The 22769-nt window shown below is 35.4% G+C and overlaps 1 protein-coding gene across 3 annotated transcripts in view; it reads right to left on the bottom strand.

Annotated features, from left to right (window-relative positions):
• The window catches only part of PCSK5 (proprotein convertase subtilisin/kexin type 5), a 594760-nt gene that overhangs the window by 168375 nt on the left and 403616 nt on the right, over positions 1-22769 (bottom strand). For 2 of the 3 annotated variants that reach the window (XM_074206682.1, XM_074206681.1), the window contains exons 16-20: positions 22377-22570; positions 19902-19986; positions 14682-14779; positions 13815-13944; positions 13063-13178 (exon numbers count right to left, since the gene is read on the bottom strand). In XM_074206682.1, coding sequence (XP_074062783.1) covers positions 13063-13178; positions 13815-13944; positions 14682-14779; positions 19902-19986; positions 22377-22570 — 623 coding nt within the window. Of the gene's footprint in view, positions 1-5554; positions 10683-13062; positions 13179-13814; positions 13945-14681; positions 14780-19901; positions 19987-22376; positions 22571-22769 lie in introns of those variants that run through there. The other variant, XM_074206683.1, reaches the window with a different exon arrangement.

Genomic DNA, 22769 nt, shown 5'->3' on the forward strand with positions numbered 1-22769 from the left:
TCACTACACACACACACACATGAGGGAATGGTATGCCATTTCTTTATCTATCACATTTACAGATGAGGAAAGGAAAGCAGGGTTAAGCAACTTGTCCAGAATCACAGAATTAGAATGTGTCTGAGGTAAAATTTGAACTCAGAATTTCTTGACTTCAGACCCAGGACTCTATTGACTGTGCCACCTAACTTCCCCTAGACATGAAGGACTGTCACTGAAAATGTATGAATGAAGAAATGGAATGTCTTGTGGGAGGAAGATCAAGGAGGTCAGTGTTGCTGCATCATGGAGTAATTGAAGGGTAGTGAAGGGTAAGAAGACTGGACAGTGAAAGGGGTAGGTTATGAGGTGGGTTTTAATAAGCCAGTGGATTTTTTTATTTACTCCAAGAGGTAATAGGAAGTGACTAGAGTTTACTGAGTAGAGGTGAGGAGTGACCTAGTCAGATCTGAACTGACTACAGTCAGGAAGATCCGGGTGCTCCTGGCTCAAGCACCAGTGCTCTGTCCGCCACCCAGCCACCTCTACTATTATTACTATTTTATTTTATTTTAGGTCTTTTTTTTCTTTTTTCTTTTTTTTTTGGATTTTGCAGGGCAGTGGGGTTGGGGTGGCTTGCATGTCACACAGCTGCGTGATTGTTGGGTGTACCAGACCGGATATGGGCTCGGGTACTCCTGGATCCAGGGCTGGTGCTCCGTCCACTGCGCCACCTGGCCATACCTACAATTATTACTATTATTTTTTTCATTTTCATTTTCATTTTTTTCTCTCCCCTTTACTTTATCGCTCAAGCGAGTCTATATTTTTTGTGGGGAGGGGGTATTTTGTTTACTCTTAAACAAGAATATTTTATTAATGTATAAAAACATTATTTGTACAAAATGAGAATAAATATTAAATTAAAAAAAAAGAAAGTTGAGGGGAGAATGGACTAGAGTAGGAAGAGACTTGTGGCAGGCACTGCATTCAGTACCATCTCCAATATTAACCAGCAGGTTAATATTGCAATAATGTAGATATGTGGAAATGAGTGTCTGTCTTGGGGGGGTGGCATTAGAAGACTATTCCAGGTCCCTTGACTCCAAATTAAGCATTCTTTCATCTGTACCAAATTTCTTCTACAAGCAAAGTTTTATATGGGCTCTGATATACTACACTCCCAATTGAACATCGGTCATTAATCTTGGTCTCACAAACTAAGCAATTTGGTCCTGCTGCCCCAAAATGACATTGCCAAGAGATCAGAATCACAATGGGTCATTTCCTGGTGTTTAGCTATTTCAGGTAAACACTTTATCCTTTGTAACTTTGTCTCCTCCAGGTTAATGGAAAAGAGAGATGTGGTGCCACTTACAGTCTGTGTGGTATTAGATAAATCATTCTCTCTGAAACTCAGTGATCTCATCTGTTCAATGAGGGTCTGTGGTAGGTGGCCTTGGAGGTCCCTTCCAGCTTTAAATGTTTGATTCATGGATTAAATTGAAGGAGGAAAACAGAATAAATGAATTATTGACCCAGAGTATTCTTTCCACAGCTACAATTCACGCCAGTTTGATATGAATTTAAGATTTTCTTTTGATTTAAGAATGGCATTCTTTTGCTTAATAAATTCCATTGCTTCCCTGTTTCTTTAGATTCAAATACAACTTTCTCTGTTTAGTTCTAGAAGCCCTTTAGAATGAACTCAATCCATCTTTCCAGTCCTTTTGCATATTACTCTCTCTCCCCTACACTATCCAACCCAATTGGTCTCTTGACTCCTTTGTGCCTTTGCATTACCATCCCCAAGTCTCTCCCTTTAATATACTTCAGAGATCCTCTCCCCTTCAATATGCAGGTCCAAGCAGCATCTTCTACATGAAACTTTTCCTGTCTTTCCTTCCCCAACTTCTAGTGTCCTCCCTCCCAAACTGTCTGACATTTTTCTCCTTTTTTGTATTTAGTCTTTATATTTAAATATGCCCTTGTTGTCTTCCTCATTAGAAGATAAAATTCTTCAGAGTAGGACTTGTTTCATTTATTGAATAAATCCTCAGAGCCATAATGTCTGGTGCATAGCAGGAACTTTCCTAGGTAGCTTGGTGGCATGGTGGAGAAACTTCTGGACTTGGAAATAGGAAGACCTAAGTTAAAATCCTCCCTTAGGTACTTGTGTGATCCTTAATAAATCACTTAATCTCTAAGGTTGTTTCATAAGGTGGTTGTGAGGATCAAATGAGATAATATATGCAAAAGTGATTTACAAACATAAATATAATTGATAATTATTTTTAATTTGTCCATTAAGAATCTGTTATTTTAAAATACTTGCTGATTACTCCATGCAAAGCACTGGCTATTTTCAAGGACGGAAGATGGAAGGTGAAGAGAATGTGTTTGATGAATCTCACAGCCTAATTCCTGTCTTGAAAATGGACCTGTTAGCCCAAACTTCCTCTTGTTCATGTTATTGCCCTTGGAACTGTCAGCTGAGTATAGAACCTTGTACCTGTGCCAGACACAGCTGAGGTCAGGTCAGCAACAAACCTGAAGAGGAAATTTGGACAGCCTCTTGCAGTGCACACCTTATCCTACAAAGTCAAGCCCCAGTGAGACTTTTCATTTAAGGCCTTTCATTAAGCCGACTAAAATGGAGCTGTCACTTCTTTAGCGGAAATAACCGCTCATTGCTTTTGTTCCATCTGAATGCCTCCTGGATGGGCAGATGAAAGAGGCAGCTTAGTTCTCAGGCTCTCATTCTTTGTGAAGGGGAAGAAGAGAGGAAAGGGTGAGGACCTTGGACAGATCAGTTAGCCTCTGGGAAAGGAAGATGAATGGCCTTCTTATAAACCAGGACCGGATAAATGCAGATTGGTAGAGTTAAGCCAGGGCCTCCAAGAAGAGGAAATATAACAAGGGAGGAGCCCTGAATGACCACTTAAAGGGGGACAGTCTTATCATGGACAGTTTCATTTTTAATAAAAACATGATGTGCTCTCTAGGGAAAATAATGCTGGTTCTTTCAATCTGTATCAACCCCAATGGACAAGATGGTTATTGAGGGAAAGAAATCATTTTATGATGTGGTCTTTGGAACTGCTTCATCAAGTTAATGATCCTGTCCTTGCTGGTACAAAATGAGAAGTGATATGATGTAGTGGAAAGAAAGCTAGCCTTAAAGACCTGGTTCAAGTCAACTGCTGTTACCAGTGACTGTGTGACTCAAGGCATTACTCAACCTCTCTGGACTTTAGGCAGATCTCTTACATTGCAGAGAAGGTACTGACCTACCTTGCCAAGGAGAGTTTCTTAATCCATGAGCTTCCAGTATCAATGAAATCACATTCCTAGTCACTATCCCTATCCAAATATGAAGCACATGTTTCTGGTTTTTAATTTTCTTTTTAATTTTTTAAAAATATTGTCAAAGCTTTTTACAATCTAGTTCAAGTTTCTTTCTGTGCTAGTTTCATACTACTCTCCCTTCTTCATCCTATGGGCCAGCCTAACTGGTTTATTTGCTCGTCTAACTATTCCTGTCTCTGTTCCTTTGCATAGGTTGCCCCCCATACCCTGAATAGACTTCCTCCTCAACCCTATTACTTCAAATCCTTACTTTCCTTCAAGGCTGATCTAAAATTCCACCTCCTATAGGAAATTGTTGCTACTTTCTTTATGTAATTACTTCATATTTCTTAATATGTGTATTTTCCCAAGTAGAAAGTCTTCATTTCTGCCTTTGTATCTTCAACACCTAGAACAGTGCTTGGTGCGAGTAGGACTATAACTGAATGGAAACTCCCTCATGGTTTAGATGAGTCTTCCTTTTTTCCCCAAAGCCATGCCAGCAAGAGTTGCAGAGTTTCCATTTCCCCAAGGTCAGGTGGTAACAAAGATTCTACAGCACTGTGCTGATTAACCCCATATATGGAAGGATTCAGAATTATCTCTCTGATAGGATAAAAATGAATCTGAATAATTATGCAAATAGGGCTCGAAATGCTTTGCTTGGATTAGCTAGATACTCCGGGAAAGATTGTGAGCCCATCTAGTCAATAGGTAGCAGGCCCGTAGGATGGGGCTGCATTAGGGACTAAGATAAAAGGGGGCTTGCATGCCTCCACACTCTGCACTCCTAGAGCTGTAACTCATATATTATGGAGGTTGTGTCCTCTTCTTGAAGAGTAAATTAACTACTTTTTGTTCTCTGGTCCAGGTCTTCTGATTATTTTGAGAACCAATGCTATAATACACAGTTCTTGTCCCATACAGTGCCTGGAATGTGCTTAATAAATCTTGAATGAAAGAATTTTAGGTACATGTAAGACCTTAGAGATCATCTGACCCAATTACATTTTATAAATAAGAATGAAAGCCAGAGTTACTTGCCCATAATCACAATGGCTACTTAGTAATAGAGCAATATTAGAACCTGGAGATTATGTACCAGTCCTCAAAAAGGAATATTTCCAACAAATAATTTGGAAGGATTTATAAAGTAAAATCTTAGAAAAGATTTGAGTGACCCATTAAAGGGAAAGTCCTTAGGCAGAGGATAAAAAGGTAGGGCATTATATTCCTTCTCTAATTTTGAAAGGAGCATTAAGAATGTTGTGTTTTGCTGATAATAGAAGTAGGTAATGCAGAACTCATTTTCTCTGATATGTAAATTTTACAAAGGGGGCAAGTCTAGGGACTTGCAAAATAAAACTTTTTTTTCCCCTCTTACAATGTGCACAATAGTCATACAGGCCTAACATTGGGCATCTGAAAGACGAAAGACGGAATCTAATTGTTACTCCTGGATCTGCCAAAACTCACTGAACTAAGCAGAACCAAAAAAGGAATTGGTGGTCCAAAAGGATTCTGACAGGCCAGAATAATGGGTTAAATTTTAATAAGATGAAATTTAGAAAGATAAGCCTTTGAATCAAAAATTGACAAAGTTCATGTTTAAAAAAATACCTTGGAGGCTTCAAGAAACTACGAACTCAAAATGAGTCCATGTTGTAGCAATAGACAATCTGATCCACTGTGTAATTACAGTAAATTTTATTTTTGTGTCAAACTTAGCATGTTTAAGATTTGAAGCACTTGTAGAGTGTTAGATTCTAAGCATTTCCACATCAAATATTGGTATCAGGAAGCTAGAAAAACATTAGATATTTTACTGAAACCACAGATTGATGGTAGCTGGTGTTGTTTGTGGAGATAATTTTACTGTAATACCATAGTTTGGTAATGTTAAACTGTTTTTTATTAAAGGCTTGAGTGAAATCATGGATGTTGTATTTATCAGATTTTACAATGATCCAGAGTTCTGGGAGAATGAGTTAAAATGAGGAAAGAGATAAAAAAGAGATAAAATGAGAAAACTGGAATCTAAGGGATAGATAGGCTAGACTAATGGGTTAAAACCAAGAAAGATCAAGTTTAACTAGAATAAATGTAAAACTTTGAAAAAAATCATCTCTACATGCAGGTTTGGCAAAACATGATTTAAAGATAGTTCATATGAAAACAAAAGTTTTATTTTAAAATCTTAATTTTTATTAGACTGTAAGCTCCATTCCAAAATGGACATGGAAGTGGAAAAAGCTAATAGGAATTTATGACATATTAACAAACTTTATCTATTTATGGTATCACTATATTCTTCCCTAATCAGATCACAACTGGCATATTGTGAGCAGTTCTGGGAGCAACATTTTTTGGAAGGAAGATAGAAAGCATAAGGAAGATGTCGATTGGGATAGTAAAGAGCTTCCAAATCAAGTCATATGAGGATGGTTTTAAAGAACAGGAAGTATTTTGTTTTGAGAAGAATAGTCTTAGAGGAAATGTAATCACATCTTGTAGATTTAAAAAAACGAGATTGTGTGGAACCTCACTTTGGGTGGCCCTACTGAGTAAAATTAGGACCAATGGGTAGAAGTGTTAGGTAAACAGATTTTTGGAGCACATAATTTGACTGTTCTAGAAATGAAAGGGTCTGCCTTAGGAGGTGATAATTTTCCTTTTACTTGATGTGTTTAAAGAAAGGCTAGATAATTATTTGGTGGAATCAGGGAGGATATTATCAAAGGGAATTTGTGCTACAGGTTTAGGGATAAGGTTACCTAATCTTTGACGTTCCTTTTAAGTATGGAATTTTGTGATTCTGTGGATGTCAAAACTATCTTTAATGACAGCCCATGGAATGGAGAGAAGAAAGGAATCATTACCTATACTGTGAATGGGAAAATTAAGTTACAATTCTGCTATGACTCCTTTTAAGATTCCACAGATGGCCAAGAATTGATTAAGAATAAAATCCTTACTGCCTGATTCTGATTAGAAGATAAGTTCATTGTCTTGCTCTACATTCTCTGAGGCTCACGGTTTAGCTACAGTTTAGAATAGTGAAAAGTTTTGGACTTGGGAGTCAGGAAGACCAGAGTTCAAAGCCTCACACTTGCTTACTGTGTGAACCTGAGCTAATTACTAAATCTCTTTCAGTCTTGGTTTTCTCATTTTCAAAAGAGAAAAAAATGTAAGAACAGAACCTATCTTATAGGCTTGTGGGGATCAAATGATATCTGTAAAAGTACTTTGCAAACATTAAAGTATTATAAAAGTGTTCTTGCTATTCTTTTTCCCATCTTACCATTCCTACAAATTTCAACTATTACCTTTAAATGATGAGTGATGGACAGGACTTTACCTCTAGCTCAAACTTTTCTCCTGAACTTCAATCTTGCATTTTCATGTTTTCAGTCTCATTTCTCAAAATTTCCTATTAGCACTTTGAGCCCATTGATACATGGATAGAACACTGAACTTTAAGTCAGGAAAGACTTGGGCTATAATCCTGCCTCACAAATTTGCTAGATGTATGAGTCTGTGCAAATCACTTAAATCCTCCATTTCTAGATCAGTAAAATGAGAGCAGTAGACTTAAAGACTCTACTCCTTTTTAGCTCTAAACCTGTCATCCTATAACATTTGTCAGTAAGACAGCTGACAGCTATTTGTAGCAATTGACTTTTTCTCATTTTTCTTCCCCAACAAATATATTCTAGTTTAAAGGTCTCAAACTTGTACCTGCAACAACTTTCTAGTACAGCCCAAACCAGATTAAAATATAATTGGGAAATGTTTAACAAAATTAATGAAACATAGATAATGTTAATTTGTGGTTTTCTGAGTCAATATGTAACTGCAGGGATCTGTTTCTATTTAAGTTTGATACCACTGGTTTGGCAAGAAGTTTGATAGAAGTAAGAACTGAAATAAAAGATCCTTGTCTCTCTCATTAGACATTAAACCCTAGACTAGACTGATTTCCTGAACCATATAATAGGGTCTATATTAGAGCTGCATTTCATATAAAGCCTACATTTGATTATCCACTGTTAATCTTTGAATTTTACTGGAAGTTAATGTTTTAACAAATAAGTCAGATGCTAGGAAGTATCAAAATAACTTGGCAATATTTATAAACATCCTTTCTCCCCATATACACATATATAATGTTAATTTTGCACTATACATTAACCTATATGTATATGTTATTTGATACTTCCTAGCAACACACACACCTATAAATAGGCAGATAGACAACTAGACATATAATTTCATATTCTGCCATATTCTGATGGTGATGATTAAGGACAAAGGAATGTACTTTAAGCAGCACCCAGGAGGGGTAGATGAAAGAAAATTAAAAAAACTCACAGAAGTTTTATTGAGTGAACCTTCATTTCAAATCCAACTAAAAGAAAAAGGACTTTCCTATCCCCCCAAAAACATACCCCCTAAACACATGGTTTATAAACAGATCAAATGAACAGGAACTCAGGTTAATTTAATAGAAAAAATAAAATATGGAAATAACATTGATTTTGGCCAGTATCAATTACAACATTTCTGCTATATTTTACAAAAAACAACTGAACATTTTACACATGTACAGTATTTTGTTTCTCAATAAAAATGAATTTGGATTTAACAATGGGTCACTAGTTTAAAAAAGCAAAAGGAAACAGTGGATACGAATTTTTGACTCTATAATAATGTTAGAGGCATTTGTTAAGAATCCAAACAAACTTTTTGCTATTCATTACATAATTATATCTCAATTATGAATATATATATTTATACATAATATATATATATATAAAACATTAACTTAAACTTTGAAAGCATTATGTTCTAGGTATTAATGTTATGTAGAGAAATGAGGCAGTAACAGACTAGTAGTTAAACCAGTATAAATATACTCAAAGTCTGAATGGCCAATGGAAAATGAAGGGGGTATGGGTGGGATTCCATAGCTTTCACAGTGACTGTGCTTTACCCCCCAAAACAGTCATAATTTATTACCTTTCCAATCACATCAACTTTGAGCTCCAGATGATTATAAGTTATTCTAGCTAAATAGATTCTTCAAACAAAACAAAACTATGTTGGGTTGGGATATTCTCTTGACCTTATTTTATGCTCCCAGTTATATTTGTCCATAGTACTAGACAGGTGGATACCTGCAAATTTAAGCCTGAGTTCAGTTCTTACAAGTTTCATCCCTGCTTTCCTAAAGCCAGGCATGGCCTACAGTGTTATAAAATGGAAAACAAGTTAATTAAACTCATTGCTTCTCTAGCTCCTCATAAGTTGACATGTGGCTCCATATAATTTTAATGCCATTGAAAAATATACTGGTGGGTTTTTTATTTGAAATGTGATTTAACAGTGATAAATCACTACAACAATGGACTGATTTTTGACTCCTTTTTTATTTCCTCCTCATAGATATAAATGCCAATTATTCTAAGGATGCAAGGTACTACAATGCAGAGAGCAAAATAACTACCCAATAGCTCCCAGGTTTAAAAAATACTTCTTTCACCCCAATTAAAAAAACCCAACAATCACAAAAAACCAAGTGCATCATCTGATTTTGGTATGTTTAAAAAAAAAAGGAGAGAGGATCCAGCTATGTTCCCTGATATATATCCCTCTTTCAATGTGTAGAGATCTCTTCAAACTGAGAAAGTTGGAACTGACAAGAAGTTGTATTTGGCTTCTTTTAATTCTGCCAACTGATCCAAAATAATTTTTCTCTGATGTTTAGTTTGCTTGTTACTGTAATGTGAAAAGGAAGTGAGAGAAAACCACAAGAGGGAAAAGCCCAGAAAACTGGGGACCATGAGAGTCTAGATCATGACAAGTTTAAAGAACAGATATAAGTAACAGAATAACAGAATTAGTAGTGGTGGGGTACAATTATGCCACCAAAATACTATTTTCCAGATGTGTTTTCTTCAGATAACAAGAGAAAACAAAACAGCACCATTAAACAAATTACCTGGCCAACTTGGGCACAAGCTTGAAAATGATTATGCCATTCATTAAAAATACAGGAAGTTAAAAAAAACAACTTGTTGATTCTAAGAAGAAAATCCTTCCATCACATATCTTCTAATGTGTTTGGCCCAACCTGGAAAGATAACTTTTTCATCCCCACTAGCCCCACTCCCCAGTAGTTATTATAAACAAATTAGATTCTGAAAAAAACTTATGCCAATGTGATAATGTAGATAGCATGGTCTACAATGCCAGTATTCTGGGACGGAGATGTGATGCTCACAACTCCTAAAAGTTTCTTCTTTAAATGGCGAGGGTGACCTTTGTTTATTTGATAATGAAACATGAACACCAATCACTCAATTCAATGACATTTGATGGGTAGAATGAAATGGAATTTGTATTTAAAAAAACTCCTAAATAGATATAGTTAAACCAATAGCAGCCAACCTGCCCTTGGTGAAACCCAGGCAGACTATTCCATTCCTTTGTACCCATGTTTGATTCCCATTTCCTTCATAAAGGAAGCCATAAGCAAACCTTTCAAGGAAGTAAGTTCAAACAAAACAAAAGAAAAAACCCAGCACATATCCCATGAAGTAAATGACAGTGGGTAGGTGTCAGTTTTCAACTTGGAAAGACTCTGGCCAAGAAACATGGGTATAGTTCTTGTGCATGATCATCATTCTCTCTTGTTTTTTATTTTTCCTGAAGTCTCCCTCCTCCCCTGACTATGGACACATGCACACAGAAGGACCAATGGGAGCATTTATTCTGTTTTAATCCACGTCAACCTGTCGAGTACTCTGGAGACACGTCTTTCATCATCTCAGAGGGGAAACAGGCAAGGAAAAAGAGAGGGTAGGGTGGAAGGAGGGAAGGGCCTCCAAAAACAAGGAAACCCTGAAGTTGACAGGAAATCAAATCGTTAGTTTAACCTTCAATTTTGGCATCAAATGCTTTGGTCACCACACAATACTGACTCTGTGATTCTGGACGCTTAGCACCAAGTGCCCAGTTATAAAAGGTAGGCTTGTTGTAGTTTTTTTTTCTTTTTCATTTAAGTTCTGACAAAACAGTTCACCATCTCCCTGCACAAACTTGAGAGAGAGACAAGAGCGAGAAAAGAGAGAGAGGTGGCTTTCTTGTTTTTCTTTTTCTTTTTCTTTTTTTTAATAATAATAATATGGAATAATCTAGAAGTCTACAGGAACAGAGGGATTCTGGGAAGAGGCCTGCTCAGCCTTGGTATGTACAAGTTTTACAACAGAGTTGCTGAAGGACCTTCCGCTGACAAAGGTTGTTTTTTTTAACTAGCATACAAAAGCTGCCCTCCGCCCATGATTCTTCCGTTGCTATTCCAGGAAGGGCCAGCAAGAAAGGGAGGGGAGTTGGAGACGTAGACAACATGGTGGACACCCATGGAAGAAGGTTTTGATTGGTCAGAGAGGTAGATTTGGGAAGGGAGGGTCGGAAGAAACCATTCAGGAGCAGTCAAGAAGGAAATTTGGTCCACCCCAAGTGATTTCAATCAACAGCATTGTTTCAAGAGGAGATATTGCAGTCCGACAGGGAGTGTGATTGGTATCCATTTTATGAAAAGAAAAAAACAACAAAAAAACAGATTAGAGAAAGGATAAATCAGAAATCAGTGATAAATACAGCAAAGAAATTTCATATTTTGAATTATCTAGAGTCAAAGAACATACAGTCAGTCATTCCTGAAAGAAACAAAAAACCCTTATGAATGCCAAACAGCAAGTGAATTTGTTTTGGAATATCTGATGTGTCTTCAGTGTTGTCAGCTCTGAATGGTTCAACAATATCAAATGGTACAACTTCTTTCACTTTCATCTACACAGTGCCCTCTTGCCTAAGTAAGGACCTTACCGGTCTATCAAGATTTTCCCAGCCTGGTTCATATGCTTACCAGCAGGGGTGCTTTCAATGGCGAGGACAGCACAAAGGGTATAGCTTGGATTTTAAAAATCTGTTAAAATTTCTGTAGCCCCAAATCACTTGAGTTTGTCCCAGAATGGCGTGAGATGTTGGCCTCTTCGAATCTCTGTGATTGTTATGGCACTAGAGTTCTTTAGAGAAGACAAGAGTATCTTTCTCCATACTTTGTGGACGGAGATTCACCTTTCCTGCCTTTTTAAAAGCCAAGGATGTCTACTTAAATGCCTTTGGTAAACATATAACTTTTGGGGACATATATATATATATATATATATATATATATATATATATATATATGCCTTCAAGTCTCTGCCACATATCTCTCACCACAGTACTGTGTGGGCAAACATCAAAATCAACTCTAGAGATGGAACTATTAGTAAACAATTCCAAAGTGATAGTTTGGGGAGGATCATTTTCATTCCTTCCATGTTCATTTGAATTTTATAATTCTCAGAGCCAAGGGACATACACTTACAGAGGGGTTAAAGGACAGACTCATTAGACTATGAGTTTCTTGAGAGCAGGTACTGCCTTTTACCTTTCTCTGTATCTCCTGACTATCTGGCACATAGTAGCAAATTACTAAATTCTTATTGAATGGCTTTGCATTTTCTGTTAATTTTTGCCTCTTCATGAAAATTCCAGGTGATTCCAGAGGTGAAAAGTAGTCAAAGGAAGGGAAAGAAAAAAGATACAAAGTCTTAATTATGATCAGTTAGGATTGTCTTTCAAAGTCACAATTTTTCCCCTTCTATAAAAGCTGTGACTTGTTTCTAGGATGACATAAATATATGCTATATGCCTGCAGGTAAGAAAGTTTGAGACCACTTATTTCTACACTGAAAAAAACTGGAAATAAAACTGTATTGGCACAAAAACAAAGATCCAACTTAGATAGAACTTGTCTGTATAAGAGATTAAAGGATCATAGAATGTTAAAACTAAAAAGTACAGTCTAAACACTTTGTATAGAGGAGAAAACTGAGGCCAGAGAGGTGATGTTACTTGTTCAAGTTCACACAGTCATATCTAATATTTTTATTCAGAGAATATCATGACTAAATGAATTAGATTTCAACCTCTCCTATTTCCATTGATTTGCCCTTTGTGCTGGGTAACTGTCCACTAGTCTGGCTTGGCAATTGAAGATTTTTGTAGCCTATTCCTTAGGCATAAAATATTGCTGAATGTAAATCATTCAATAGGACAGATAAATGTCCTAAACTAAATACCTGAGAAATATTTATTTATGACATTTTAAAATATGCAAATAAAGGGACCTGTTTTCTCCATTTTCTTGGTTATACAAGAATCAGCTACCATCACTCTTTCTTCCTTATAGAAGAAATGTTTTCTATTTCTAGGTAAAGGTTTTCATTAATTTTGTCATTCTATAGTTTATTTTTTTTTTTAGTTTTTTTGCAAGGCAATGGGGTTAAGTGGCTTGCCCAAAGCCACACAGCTAGGTAATTATTAAGTGTCTGAGACTGGATTTGAACTCAGGTACTCCTGACTCCAGGGCGTGCTCTATCCACTGTGCCACCTAGTCGCCCCCATTCTATAGTTTAAATAATTACAGGATTATGAATGGAAGGTAAGAATACCAGTAGAAAGCTTGTGCTAATTGCTGACAGTACTCTTTCAAACCATCAAAAGCCCAAATCTTACCAACCCATCACCCCCTTTAACAAAATTTAAACTACATGAGGTTTCCCCATAATCATGATCACAATTGATTAAACAGAAGATCAAATTAAAATTCCAGCAACTCACCATCCTTACAGATTGCTCCAAGGATGCAGGCCCCTGTATCTAAGAGATAATTACTAGGGCAACTGGTACAGTTTCTGTCTCCAGGACCACTGCAAGCCAGACAGCTGACAGCACATCTAAGAAACAATATAACGACTTTTTATCATTTTATCTCATACTACTCTTAGGAGAAGGCAAGCATAATAACATCTATTCCAAATTCCCTACTTGGAAATGACACAAAATCTTTTCTTAGGAGAATTGTTTAGTTCAACAATATTACAGAAAACACAGCAAGTAGAAATTTCCTTTAATGTTTTCTAGGTCTTGTACATTTAAAAGAGAGGAACAGTATTTCAAAGACTTCTGAGGATCATAATTCAGATCACATTGCAAATGTTACATTTTAATTCATAAATCATCCCCTCCCAACCCATTTGATCACATCGGCAGAATTAGAATAAAACTTGTTTCTCATTGTTCCTACCAGGCTCTCCATCTGTCACCATCAGTTTAGGTTTTAAAAAATACTTTTCTTGATTTTATTTGCTTCTTACAACAACCCTGTGAAGTAGGTGATATTATTAAATAGAAGGGCTTAATAAATTTTTAATACTTGATTAGGCTAAAAGTTCTCAACCAATATTTCTATGGCAAATATTTGTGACTAGTTTTATCATTCAAAAATTCTGGTTCCCATTGTATTCTTCAAGCAAAGAGTTCTAAGAGGAATATGGTATCTGAATGCTCTTTGAAGGAGAAAATGGACTTACCTTTTACAGGATTTGTAGCCACTCTCTAAAGAGTGGTCTAAATAATAGCTATTACTGCAGGTTTGCACACATTTCCCATCCTCCATGAAGTAGCCCTCACTGCAAGTAATGCATGTATCTGCTCCTGCTCCTTAAAATCAAGAGAAATAGGAAAGCCATTATTAGGATAGCTTCATCAAAGTTTCCAGAGCAGAAACCTCTTTCAAATGATTAGTAAAAATAACCCAAGAATATCCAAGTTCTGCCACAGAATTTTGGATATTGCATGCTTTGATGAACCTAGGTAGAGCTATTTACAAATCTCAGTGAAAGTTTGGAGATCAACTTTTAAATATTTTTTAAACTGGAATTGAAAACAGTTCCAGTTTAAAATAAGAACCACAACCAATATACATCCCTTTACAAAAACACACTTTAGAAAAGAGGAGAGCTACATAAAATTGCTAATTCCTTATAGAAATATAGGGAGGTTGGGGCTAAGTGACTCTCAATGAGAAATTCAAATTTGATGAATTTATGGCATTTGTCTTTGAGTGATAATTGGGAGAAAAGTGTACTTTACACAGAGACTATCCATGGATCATGAAGTTAAGAGTTTGAAAGGTTGGTAAATATCCTCAGCTTCATTTATAGATAAGGGAGACTAAGGAGGAAACAAGTGGAAATGAGGAAAATAATGGGCAAAAATCTATTGACTCTCAAATCCAGTATGCTTATTTATCTCTGTATCATGAGACCATTAGACATCTCCAGCATTGACTGTTTTTCCAAGACAATTTCCTATATTATACCTTAAAAAGTGGCACATAAAACCAAAGATGTACCAGAGGAAGGATGACCAAATCCACTGTCTCAGGAAGCACTTACCTGCACAAGTGGCACAGAAACGATGACATGGCTCACAGTCCCTTCCACTATAGAATTTCCCATCTTCACAGGTGACAGTACATTTAGATCCATGTAGGCTGGCACAGAAATTAGAGGTGTCATTTTAAAACTGGCAGGAGTAAGGTAAAGATGTGGCAAAGGAAAGACCTTGTTTTTATGAAAGGAAGTTCATCCAACAAAGACAACTAGATCCATTGAAGTTTCGTTGTAGGGAAATTTTGCTAGTATCCTTCTCTGCTTCCTAACATCTTGTATTTCAACTTATAATGACATTCAGTGCATATATGTGGCAAGTGAGCTTATCTTAAGTAAGCTTTTTTTAGAAACACATTTCTTTTTTAATGTTATTTTATTTAATTTTTTCCCAATTACACTTCTAAGTTCCACATTTTCCCACTTCTCTCTCTTACTTTTCCCTTCCCCAAGACAGTGAATAATCTGATATAAGTTATATATTCACGATCATGTTTCACTTTTTAGAAATACCTTTCATTAGAGGTAAGAAGAAATTAGTTAACATCTTTCAACCCAGAAATTTTTAGAAGATAATGGGGATAGAAAATTCTGTTCTGAAGAGCAGGAGAGAAGGAAAAGAAAAAGAAAGAAAAAGGTAGAGTATGCTATTAAAATTTTTACATGTGGCAATAATATACAATCAGAGGAAGGGCTATGGGGAGCAGGTATCTGATTTGATACAGACAAAGGAGGAATGTACACATATAAACACACACAACTTGGTGTACATTAAAATCAACAGGGAAACAAGTGGGGGGTGAAAATTCAATAAGAATGAGACACTTAAGAGGGAAGATATCTAGGGAAGGAAATCTTAACAATCTTTCTTGATCTGGAAGGAAAGATTATAAGGGGGAAAGATGGAAAAAAAGCATAAAAATGAAGGGGGAAAGATGGTGGGGGTGGGAAACTGTGTATTAAGAGATACCCTAGATTGCCTTTTAGGCAATTGAGGAATAACTGAAAAATCTATCATATAAAAAAGTAATGAAATATTATTATAAGAAATTATAAAAAAATAGTGAAAGATGGGACAGCTATGTGGCTCAGTGGATAGAGCACTGGCCCTGGAGTCAGGAGGACTTGAATTCAAATCCAACCTCAGATACATAATAATTACCTAGCTGTGTGATCTTGGGCAAGTCACTTAACCCCATTGCCTTGCAAAAACAAAAGAAAAATAGTGAAAGATAGAATGTTGGAGAATCCTTGGTAGTATGAACTGATACAGGGTGAAATAATTAAAACCAGAGAAAAGTGAATGCACGGACAGCAATAGGATAAAGAAAAACAACTTTGAAAGACTTAAGGACTCTGATGAATTCAATGATCGATTATATCTCTAGAGAACCTGTAATGAAGTATCTTATCCACCTCCCAAGGGAAGAGAGAGTATACTAGTGAAAAAAGATACCCATATCTGTCAATATAGACACTATGGGGATTTGTTTTACTTTATCATGTTTATTTGTTACATTTCTCCCTTTTTTTCCTCTGTTTTTAATGGGAAGATGGGTAATATGGGGGAGAACCACAATGATGCCAAAAAAAGACATCCATTGAAACATTCTTTTAAAAACATATTGAAGAGAACATAAAGAAATTAAAAAAGAAATTCAGATTAAGGAGGCCTTTTTGAAAATAACATAAAATTATAAACATTTTCTTAAATAGTATGAAAAGGAGATCTATGGTTTCCTCTAAAATTCTCTTTTTGTGTTCTCTTGTTTGTGAGCAATGGTGTGTGTGTGTGTGTGTGTGTGTAGTTCAGAATTTTATAAAAGAATCACTAAAAACACATGCAGCAATCCCTACCTTCAAGGGGATTACATTTAATTGGGAGGAAAATAGCAAATGTGGATAAAAAATACAAAGTAATTTCAAAAGGAAGCTCTAACACTCAGGAGAAATTTACAGACACTAATTCTGAAATTGTGCCTACTTTTACAAATTAAGAAACTAATGTTCAGAAAGGTGGCATAAGTCAGCTAAGGTCATACAGCTAATAAATGGCACTGTTGTAACTTAAGACTTCTTTCCACTGTGCCACACAGCCTCACCTAGAAAGAAGTTAAATCTTGTTCTTTTCTATTTGGTCTTAGAGAATAGGAAAAAAAAATCTTTCCCCTCCCTTTCAAAATACTCTAAAAACAGAGGTTATATTTTATTTAATACAATTTCTCAACCTGGTATTTTAGGCTATCCAAAGCCTGGCACCAGCCTGCTTAATTTCACTTTATTTGCAGCCTTATTTAGCTTTTTTTCCCCTTTAAATATCTACATTCAACTTCCTTTTTGGCTGACTCTCTTGTCTGCCTTCCCTCTATACTGGCTGCCTTACCCTCCAGAGAATGACTCCACTCCAGGGTTAACTTGATGACTTTTGAGCCCCCTTGCCCAGAACCACCATCTTGTCAGAAGCCCCAGTCCCACCACTCACTTCCTTTTTGGCTCCCTTTCAGTCTGCTCCACCTCCACACTGACTGCCTCAATCCCTAATCCCTCCTTTTCTAGCTACCTTCTAAGTGTTGTCTTCTTCCATTAGAATGAGACTAGTGAATGTCTTTATTTTTCTATCCCCAATGTTTTCCACAGTGTCTGGCATATAATAATTATTTAATAAATGCTTTAGGTTTTTTTTTCTCTCTCTTTTCTTCTTCCTTCCCTCTCTTCCCCCTATTTCTGCCTCTCTTTGTTGCTCTTCCCACCCATTCAGCATTTTACTTTCCAATTCTATACAATCTCCAACAAGAAATGTGATCTGCTGTCATCTCCACTTTTCAGAAAAAAGTCTTTGACCCCTTTCAAGACTTAAGATGATATCTCACCTGAAAAACCTTCCCTTGAAGTTCTTCCTTGAATTAACATATTTTATAATTATTGCTACATATATGTTTAGAAATATATATACATCTCTATACAAACACACACATATGTGTATATATAAAATCCTCACAGAAGAGAATAGAGTTTTCAGAGGATAGAGACTCTCACATTTTTTTTTGTTTTTGTTTTTGCAAGGCAATGGGGTTAAGTTACTTGCCCAAGGTCACACAGCTAGGTAATTATTAAGTGTCTGAGGCCAGATTTGAACTCAGCTACTCCTGACTCTAAGGCCGATGCTCTATTCATTGCTCTACAAAGCTGCCTCCTCACACATTTTTTTTTCATTGTATTTCCTTTGCCTTACAGATTTAATGAATGTTAATGAAATGATAATATTCTTGATAGTATATTAGTAAAAACTGTGTAATCTACTACTCACCCCCCCCCCCCCAAATTATATCTCTGGATCTCTGCATTCAAAGAAATTGACCTACGGCTGTTAATTACATGGTAATATTTCATTTGTCTCCTGGTTTTTCCATAAGGTATTCCTCATGTTTGGAATTTTCTCCCCTTTATACCACCATCCCTTCAGGGCTTAGTTCATATGTAATCTTCTACAGGATCCTTTTTTTTTTGACCCTTCTTAATTGTTAGTGCTTTCTTTTCTCTTTTCATATTATATACATATACATATATATATATATATATATATATATATATATACATATTATGTATTAGATTCTATCAGGAGAATGTAAGTTTTTTGAAGGCAAGGACTGTTTTTTCTTTTTTTTTTTTGTTTTTCACTTAATGAGACACGGTACATTGACACATTAGTGTTTTAGAATTTAGATTCAATTGGGCTACTATTTTATTAAAAAGAGCTTTGACTTCTCCCTTCAATTCTGAAATATATTGATTATGTGTTCTGTCTAGACTCTAGAGTACACCATACTGTAGAACTCTATGGAACAGAAAGAATAATATTCATCGTGTCCTACTCTGGGCAGTGTAATAACCAATGATACTTTCATGAAAATGCAATTTAAGTATGACTAAGTACAGTGCATTGGAAAAAATGTTCAAGTTGGAGCTATATGATCTGGGTTCAAATCAGAGCTCTGCCACTTTCTACATGTGGGGATGCAATGTTTTTGGCCCTCAGTTTGCTTGTTTTTAAAATGAAGGACTGGATTAGATCTCTAAGGCTCTTTCCAGATTTCATTATATGACCCCAAGACTTGAGTTTGAATCTCAGCTCTGCTATTAGCCACCTATGGGATCTTGAAAATTTCTTCACTTTTCTAGTCTCAGTTTCCCCATCTATAAAATGAGGGGCCAAATTAAATGATATTTAAGGTCCTTTTCAATTCTCAATCTACAATTCTATGTAATGAGAACAGAAGAAAAAAGGTTATATGGATTTATTGAAACCAAAAATTGGTTTTCTAATGCCAGTTCATTTGGATGTCTTCTTGCTTAAACACGTCCTTGGAGATGCACATAAGTGAACACTCTTTAAGCAAAGACTCATCTTTTGAAAACACCCACCTAAAAAAAAGTAAATTACAGGCATAGGAGGATGTCTTGACCTAAAAAAAGCTAAAACCTAGGACAGTTTGATTTCCTCTATTTAAATATCTTGATTGCTTTGTTCATTGGTAACATCTCTTATGGATATCACCTAGGCAAAAATTACCTACTGAAGAAAAAAATATCCAATGATAACAAACTTTTGTGTATACCATCTGATAATGGTACCAAGCATGGGGTACTTAAGATAAACAGCAATTGATATATGAAGGGTCCATGCTTATAATACCCATAATATTTCACAATTATCTTTGGATTAAAAATATCTTGTAATCTTTAATAAGAACTCAGTTTCAAGTGATAATTTCTACCAAGCATCTACCAGACATGATTGTCTATCATAGCATACAATCACAGGAGGGTATCAAAAGGATTAATGCAATTTTCTGACTTCATTTTTATAGTAATCTTTGACTTTTTGCTACAAAAGAGTAAAGAATATCTTTTAAATGTTTCTATGCCTTATTTACTCTTTTTCAGTGTATTTCTTTATAATCCAAATTAAATGATATATGCAGAACCACTTTGTAAACTTTAAAATGCTGAATAATGATATTTATTATTAAATTACATCCTTAAAGAAGATAGTATCTCCTTAGTCAAATAAAGCACCAGAGGTAGCGTAATGGCCACAAGGTGCTTTAATACTGAAGAAATGAGGGTATGTATATAGAGGGAGATTGTAAAGGTAAGAGCACGCTATAAATTATCTTTTAAAAAAAGTATATATACAGCTACTGAGTTCATTTGGTTCTTTCTTACCTTAAGCCATGTCTGCATTCGGTACAGTTCTGAGAATCAGTACATGTCCTGCAGTTTTCATTACATTTCCAGCAAAGGTTCTTATCTGATCAAAAAATAAAATAAAATTGAAGTTAGAAATCAATCAAGGGGTGGCTAGGTGATGCAGTGGATAGAGCACCAGCCCTGGAGTCAGGAGTACCTGGGTTCAAATCTGGTCTCAGACACTTAATAATTACCTAGCTGTGTGGCCTTGGGCAAGCTACTTAACCCCATTTGCCTTGCAAAAAAAAAGAAATAAATCCATTAATTTGATTCAACAAAAGTAAATGTAAATGTTCTAATACCTGCCATTTTCTCAATCTACCACATCAATATAAATAGGAAAAGGGTATATAAAAAACCAAGAAGATTACTAATTTCCTTGATAATTACTAAAAAACCCCAAACATTTAAAAAATTTTAATAGGATTTTTGCCATCCAAGAATCCTGATTTTGGAAAGGCAATCTTGGAGTGAGTCTTTTGTGTGTGTGTGTGTGTGTGTGTGTGTGTGTTAAAAGGAGGATAAACAGTTGTCCAAGAAACTGATGTATCAGGATGTTGTTAATGATTCTAATATGAAACTTAGGTTATTGTTATTTAACTTAACTATAATCATATATACCTGGGAGAAAAATTATGGTCTTAAACTGGGTTTAAATTACAAGATGTATTTAATTCAAACATATTCATAAAAGGTATAGTATTACTAATTACACATGTAGGCAGATAATGTGAATGCATGCTTATATTTACATTATTATGGAAAGTTATGTTTACTAAGCAGTTTCCTTTAGATTATGGTAGTCAATTTTAATATCAACAAATAATTTTCCTAATAGAATGCAGTATAAATTTCAAATTACTGATTTTCTCTAGAAGGGGACTATTTATGTATCTGTTGTTTATGAGGTAACTACTTAGATATATCATAGTATAATGGAAAGGTCTTGACTCCAAGCTCTGAAATTAGTTTTTTAATATAGCTACATGTTTTGAAATTTGTTTTGAAATTATTTGCATGATTATGAAAATAATTGAACTGTATTGAGTCTCAATTTCTTCATCTTTAAAATGGCAATAATCTATAATATTTTCCCCAGAATTAAATGAAAATGAAAAATTGATGATTCATATTTATGAAACTCTCTAAAGTTCATAAAAACAAATGAGAAAATATATGTAAAGAACACTAAAGTTATAAAAATGTCAGCTATTATTATTAGTTGTCCTTTCTCCACTAAATCACTTCTCTAATTCTTCTCTTTGTCATATTGTCTCTCTGGCCTAGTCTACCAAGTCAGAAAGATTTTCAGTAGAGTATAAATTGTGTATCCATCAGACAACTTCCAGTTTCACAAAGTGTGGAGAGCTACATCACCAGAAAGTTGAACACAGCAACTAATGAAGATAATTCTTCTTCAGCATGAAAAAGCTGTGATCTGCATCCATGGAGTTGTATTTAGGAGGAAGCCAGGGAACTTAGTAGACAGAGTGTTGGATCTTGAGTTAGAAGGCCTGGGTTAAAATCTAGTCTCAGATGCCGAATAGCTATGTGACTCCAGGCAAGTTCCTTAACCTCTGTTTGCCTTAATTCACCTTAAAGGAGACAGCAAACCACTCCAGTATCTTTGTCAAGAAAGCTTCATAAAGTATATGGTCAACCTGGTCATGAAGGTTCAGACACAACTGAATTATAACAAATTGTACTTATACTGAATATATAATGCACCTTTTGGCATAGTCAAGAAGTTTCTATATAGACCTTACTTAAATAGGAAGATTAATAAAACAAATATAAACAAGAATCATAAAGTAAGAAATACAATAACCAAGAATGTGAACATGGATGTTCAAATAAATTTTATTTTAAATTATTTGAATCTATCTTGTTATTTCTCATACTTTGGAAGATTGGTCAGTTTCAGCTCTGGATGTTATCACATAATGATAATGATCACCTTCCTCCTTCAAGACTCTGTTTCCCTAAATGAACAATAATTCTGTGTAGCTCTCCTTTCCCCCTAACTTAGTGTTTCCCCCCTTCTTTACCAAGTACTTGATTGTAGTTCCCACCCAGTCTTGGATGGAACCAACAAGAACTACTCAGGAGGCAAAAGAGATCAATGTGGTTTTTTTTTTTTTTGGTATGAAAATTTTTAATAGCCTTTGAAAACTATCATGTTTAGATAATATGCAAGCCTGGTTTCCACTTTAACATTTTTAGATATTTGTGCACATATTCTGCCACATTTTTACCCCCCTCCTAAAGTCACAACCAAATAAACACAAAAAACAACCCAAGGGTCTCAAAATCCCAACAATGATCAAATTTTGATTAATATTAACTAGAGTCTAGAATTCAGGAAAGAGGAATTTTCCTTCCTTAAAACCTTCCTTTAAATATAAACCCAACACCTTCTTTCTCAATTCCAAATAGAAGAAATGAACTTACTCATATCCTGATAAAATCCATCTGGGCAGGTGGTTAGACAAGAATTAGTTTCTTCATTCAGGAAGTAGCCGTATTTGCAAGACAGGCATTGGTTATGATGGCTTCCAATGCAAGACTCACAATTGGGGGCACATTTTCTACAGCGTTTCTTGTCTGCATGGTAGTGACCTGGAGGACAGCTTGAGACGCAGATTCTGGATTGTTGGGGGACACAAAATCGAAAGGTTGAATTAATCACTGATTCTTTCTTGTTACTCTCCTAATATATGAGAAACAACTAGCCACCTATCTCAGCTTCAAAATTCAGTTTTTACTTGTGTTTCATTTGTATCTTCTGTCCATGAATTCATTTGTAGTCTCTGAAGTCTTCTTCATCCTGGTGTTTTAATATAC

Source organism: Macrotis lagotis, chromosome X (assembly GCF_037893015.1).
Source record: "Macrotis lagotis isolate mMagLag1 chromosome X, bilby.v1.9.chrom.fasta, whole genome shotgun sequence".
Classification (NCBI taxonomy): Eukaryota; Metazoa; Chordata; class Mammalia; order Peramelemorphia; family Peramelidae; genus Macrotis; species Macrotis lagotis.